The sequence below is a fragment of the Physella acuta genome, unplaced genomic scaffold, assembly GCF_028476545.2.
Source record: "Physella acuta isolate Inbredline_101_S28 unplaced genomic scaffold, ASM2847654v3 ptg000589l, whole genome shotgun sequence".
NCBI lineage: Eukaryota > Metazoa > Mollusca > Gastropoda > Physidae > Physella > Physella acuta.
Genome location: NW_026732108.1, coordinates 415,100 through 420,743, shown reverse-complemented (window position 1 = coordinate 420,743; position 5,644 = coordinate 415,100). Strand labels below are relative to the sequence as shown.

General features: G+C 35.5%; 1 protein-coding gene across 1 annotated transcript; it reads right to left on the bottom strand.

Moving 5' to 3' along the window:
* Positions 1-733: 733 nt before the first annotated feature.
* On the bottom strand, positions 734-3,767 carry LOC131947204 (uncharacterized). Its single transcript, XM_059308354.1, has 3 exons — positions 3,569-3,767; positions 1,614-1,906; positions 734-1,448 (listed from the first exon to the last, which is right to left on the bottom strand). The coding sequence occupies exons 2-3, from the start codon at positions 1,903-1,905 to the stop codon at positions 1,174-1,176; spliced, it is 567 nt and encodes a 188-aa protein (XP_059164337.1). The 5' UTR covers position 1,906; positions 3,569-3,767; the 3' UTR covers positions 734-1,173.
* Between the last annotated feature and the right edge of the window lie 1,877 nt (positions 3,768-5,644).

The window sequence follows — 5,644 nt, the reverse complement described above, 5'->3', positions numbered from 1 at the left end:
TATTTCAAAGGAAAGCGAGTATGTTCTCCCATAGGGTATGTCTCAGCCAACTAAGCGAGTGGTCACCTTGCTAGATAGGTGTGTTTTTAGTCCTTTCATCCATAAATGAGCTAACCCTTTGATCTAGATTCATAAACCTGATGTGGTAGGATTGTCTCAAGTTTGGCAAGACGCGAACACTGTCTATATAAACTTTATTTTAATCTACGATATTATATTTGTAATCGCAATTTTAATAAATGTAATATAATGTGACAAGCCCATGCGACAAAACATTTTCACAATTATTTATAAAAAATAAAACCCAATGACAATCAATTCTTTAAAAAAATTCTTAATTCGACTAAAAACAACCTAAATAGCCTACTAAAAATATTTTGTCTGAGATATTTTGTCTAAGATAATTTGTTCTAAGATAACGGAAGCATATATATATATATATATATATATATATATATATATATATATATATATATATATATATATATATATATATATATATATATATATACGAATAGATACGCTCGCTCAATTTAACAATCACTACTTGCATGTATTTAAAATCTGCAATACTTAATGTTTGTAGATAGTAGCTTACTAAAAATATCAGCAGACTGGGTGGGTTGCTGTTACTTTAGATGACTGCTGATGTATATATATATATATATATATATATATATATATATATATATATATATATATATATATATATATATAGGTAGGAGTGCAGTCTACGACATCAAATGTGGATTATTGCTATTGAAAAGGTGAGTATAATTTTTAAAATAGGTTTTGTGGACAATTTTCTTTCGGCAAATATGTATTAAGCAGCAAAAATAAAAAAAAGTAAAATTGTCAAATCAAATCATTGACAAACAAACGATTTAATTATATTCTATTACTGGCACATACAAAATATGAAGTTAAGAATATTGACTAAATATTTTTAAAAATGACTAAATATCTTTGAAATTAATAACTATTTACTTTAAAATTATAATAGTTTCTTAAAAATCCACTAAACCGCTGCAGAAACTTTCCCATATCACCTGAAGCTAGTTTAAGATTTCTTATTTTTGGTCAAAAGTTTTAATTATTTTTTAAATGATTATTTACAATGAAGGCTATAGTTGGCAAGATTTTGTAATACTGAACTTGCTGTCCAAAATTCGTCTACAGAAGTGTTTTCGCAGTGTTGTCAGACTCTTGTGGTCTGTCTTGGGGCTGTCTACTTCTGTTGTTCCGTCTTCTCCTGCTGCATATCACAGCAATAACTACACCAAGAATAACACCAGCACCAACAATACAGCCTACCACTATACCAACAACCTTCCCCGTAGACAAATCATCACTGCCACTTTCCTGCTCTTTTGCTGTTGAGATAGTTTCCGGTGTTGTGTTCAATGTCCACTTAGGAGAAAGAGTTGTTGACCATCCTTTGCTCATCTCTAAGATACACAAAACATCCTTTTGATTAAACTGAATCTTAATGAAATCTTGTTCAAAATAGTCTCCAGAAAAATACATACTATTAAAACATAAGAAATTAAGTTACTAGCCCGTTGATACTAAATAAAGAAGCAGATTATATTGTAATTAAATCTTAACCATACCTCGCTTACACTTGCCGTTTTCCTTTTTGTAGCCGGGTTTACATTTTGTTACCGTATCTCTGTCAGCTGTGCAATTAGCCACAACCTCCTCGTTCTCTTCGGGTCTGGAACATTTCTTGCAGCTCTCACATCTGTGAATTGTGTAGTTTGACCATTCTTCTGGTCCACACGGCCAACACATGTTGCTGGTTGTGTTAAAGAAAGTTCCAGGGACACAATCCCCTTTGTCACAAACACCCCAGACTAACGCAGCACATGCTAAATTCATTAACAACAGCACAGCCAAATTCATTCTGAAGAAAAATAATTTTATGTAGTGTACGAAATATGAGAAAATGAATAAAAAGAGAATGTTCATAAAATATATACTTAATACTCTGATATATTTAGGAAGTTTATATGTAGACCACACACAATATAAATAGTAGGTAAATTATAAAGAACACATAAAACAAATATAAATGTCTTTTCACCAGTGGCGTCAGGAGATGATTGCTGGGGTATGGGTGGGAGAAATGCAGAACGATTCGATAGACATCTGATGGAGCTCGACCAATACAACTTGCAACCTTTCTAGATATCTGTGTCAGTTTTTCACTAACTAATTAAATACTTTTACAAGCACTGAATGATTCCATCCAGTAAGCAAAAAGGTACTTTAGGTGACACTCAATTTTTGCTGAATTAACTTTGGTGTAACAATATAGTAGATTTACAAGCAGATGTTTATCGTGTTGGTAGGGAAGTTGTTTGATTTAGAAGCGCAAAAAAAAATTAGATAGATTAAGGTGGGGAAAGATGGTGGATGATTTAAAAAAAATGTAAAATTTTAAGTTTAAAAATGAATATTACTTAGCATAGATGGCTTTGTAACTTGTCAATGAAGCGATTCTTTGTCATTTGTGTTTAGTGCTGGATTCTCTATCAGCTGCTATACATTTTTATAAGTGGTTGTTCATGTGAATAGTGGGTTTCTGTATTGCAGATGAGTTTTTAATGGATTTTGGTTTAAGACCCAGGTTTTAATATATTAGGCCATTCATGTATGGCAGTAGGAAATATTGGCTGGAAACAGAGACTAGGTATTAACTTATTGTTATACTAATGGTGGGCAATAGGGAAGTTGTGATGACCTTTAACATATGATTTATTGGTGGGAAATGAGAGTTTAGTAGTTGCCCTAGCATTAACAAAATTAAATAATTGATGAAAGATGGAAAATAATAGTTCACATAATTTTTACATAGTTGGTGTAGGTTGGTGTTTAACCTAACCATTGTATGTGTTATTGACAATTGGAGGTAATGGTGGCTCACCTCGATTTTTTAAATTTATGAGAAATATGAGATTCAACAATTCAATTATTGACCTACTTGCTGCCCATATATGTTATGTACTTATGTATTTATAATAATACGATAATGTAAATAGTAGAGCATAATTCATCCACCTCAAATGTATATAACATAGAATAAAATTGTTGAAACCCCAGACCAATTAAACATTTTACGACCCCCCCACCACTACATATTGAGTGCTGAGATATTTTATTAAAACACTATATATATATATATATATATATATATATATATATATATATATATATATATATATATAATACTTCTATTACATCTATATATGTGATTATAATATTGTATTAGAGTACATGATTATATTGATTAATCGATTTCTAACTCCCCACCCCTCCGCCGACATGTGTAATGTATGCTATTGTATCTTTAGAGGCCCAGATCAATATCTTTTCAAACACAATCTTGAAATATTCAAAACATTTGTTATATATACAAACATTATAAAGTACGGTAAAAATAATAGCATTTGAAATTTAAAAAAAAACTGACTGATTATGATCTACACATAAAGACTGATTAATTCAAATAAGGTAAAAATATACACATGAAAACACAGCCTTACTACGATAATAGACTACTTACTCTATAGATATACAGTTATTTTTCTTCTTATTATATTCTAAGTTTAAAACGACCTATAGCCTACTTCCTAGACTTTAGAAGCTTTTAGTCCGAGAACTAATTCTTCTTGTTTGTTGTATGAGTTAACAGACAAAAGTGGATGTCGCGACGTTGCATCACTGCTGTTTTTAGAATGGGTGTAGCTGTGTAGTGTGGTGCAATAGTAAAGGTGAGTCAGAATTTTTCACCGTCAAAATGACCTTGTGTGACGAAATGACTGACCTTGTTTGCGGTAATCTTTTTTTGAAAAACCAAATTTTAAAGTACGATGCTATTTTTTAAGCATTTTCGCTTTGGTTTCACCAATCAATAAACAGTAAAAATGTGAATTTTAAATAAACGTCAATAGGAAATCACTAAAGTCTTGGCAGTGGCGGAACTAGAGAAAAAGGCTCCCCCGCAAAAAAAAAAAATATTTTGATCCCCATGTGTATATATATATATATATATGTAACTGGGGTAGGCCTAACTACCAGTTACAAATGATAACGAACGAGAAGCCGAGACACAGTGTTGGTCTGATGCAACCGATAACAGGTGGCTTATTGGGTCGGGCTGATAACAACCTCAAAGCCGGCGCGTGCTATTTTGGGAAACGGTATTCAGACGGCCTGTCGGCTTTGATGGATAGGACGCAGATGTTATTTTACGGTCTGTACGTTTGAACTACGCAACTGGTGGTCGGAGATCGAGTACAAGTATCGATTACGGAGGAATACAAGTACGGGGACGAGTACGGATACAAGGCATAAATAGGAGGGCACGGCAGGACTCGTTCTCTCTCTTCCCGTTTCAGCGAGCTCTCTTCCATCTTCATCGCTCGCTTAGATCAGTCAGTCTGTGTGACTATGTCAAGTCGGTTATAGAACGGGTTAGCCGTATTGTGTTAAGAAGGATTATAGACATGTGGATTCAGTTATATAAAGCCTAGTGAAGGACTGTTAGGGGTCAGTTGATTCAGACTATTATTGAGAAGCATTCCTGTTGATTTATTGTGTTATTATGAAGCATTTCTTGATTCATGTAATAAAGGATCAATAGCGAACCTGCATCTTGAGTATCTATACTGTGGTCAATGTTGTCTAGAATGAGTGGTTAAACTCGTTAACACGTGGCACTACAGGCAATTAGGTCTCATTACATGTGGCGTTGCGAGCATGGTAACTGTTGGCTCGTTACAATTGGCGTTGTCGGCAGGATAAATGTTCGCTCGTCACAATTGGCGCTGCGATCAGGATGAATTCAACTAGACTTGCCGTTTAAGGCACCTATAGTCAACCTTGTGCATAACTGTGTTTAGTGTGTGTGTGAATTCGGACATTCAGGAACTGTGAAAATTGAGGAACGAGGAAAAATTTTTCATACACACACGGTAAGAAAGAACTCTTTTTTTTTAGTACTTAAGGAAGAAAATGTCTACTCTGGACGAGAAGCAGACCCATATAGTGGTCCTACCCAGAGAGTCCCATATTAACAAATTTTACGGGGACGGAGACCCAACTTTAACCAACAGGTTCAGTGAAGAGGTCAAAGCGGCCTGGGCCTCGAGACATATGTCACCAGAGGAAAGATTAAGACTGCTGATGGGCAGTATAGGTGAAACGGTTAGGGCAGAGGTTAAGTGCCACGATAGGACCGTCCAATCAGATCCAGATAAGGTGCTGGATCTGATTATGGAGACCTTTGGGGAGAGACGGTCGGGAGTGCAACTGCTATCGGGATTCGTGGGCTTAAAGCAGAGAATGGCGGAGAGTGTGATGGAGTACTCACACAGGATGAACAGGGCCTTTGATTTGGTAAAGGGCAAATCACCGGACATTGATGTACGCCTACTGAGGGACCATTTCATCGAGGGGCTGGCAACCCCGATCCTAAGGAGAGAGTTGAAAGAGGAGGTCCACAGAGACCAGCAGTTGACCTTCCTTCAGGTCAGGAACTCAGCGATCCGCAGGTCCGAGGATGAGGACCAATCGAACTGTTCGGTGGACAAAGTCTCTGTGCCTGAACAGAGACAATCCCCACCCACAGGGGCCGACA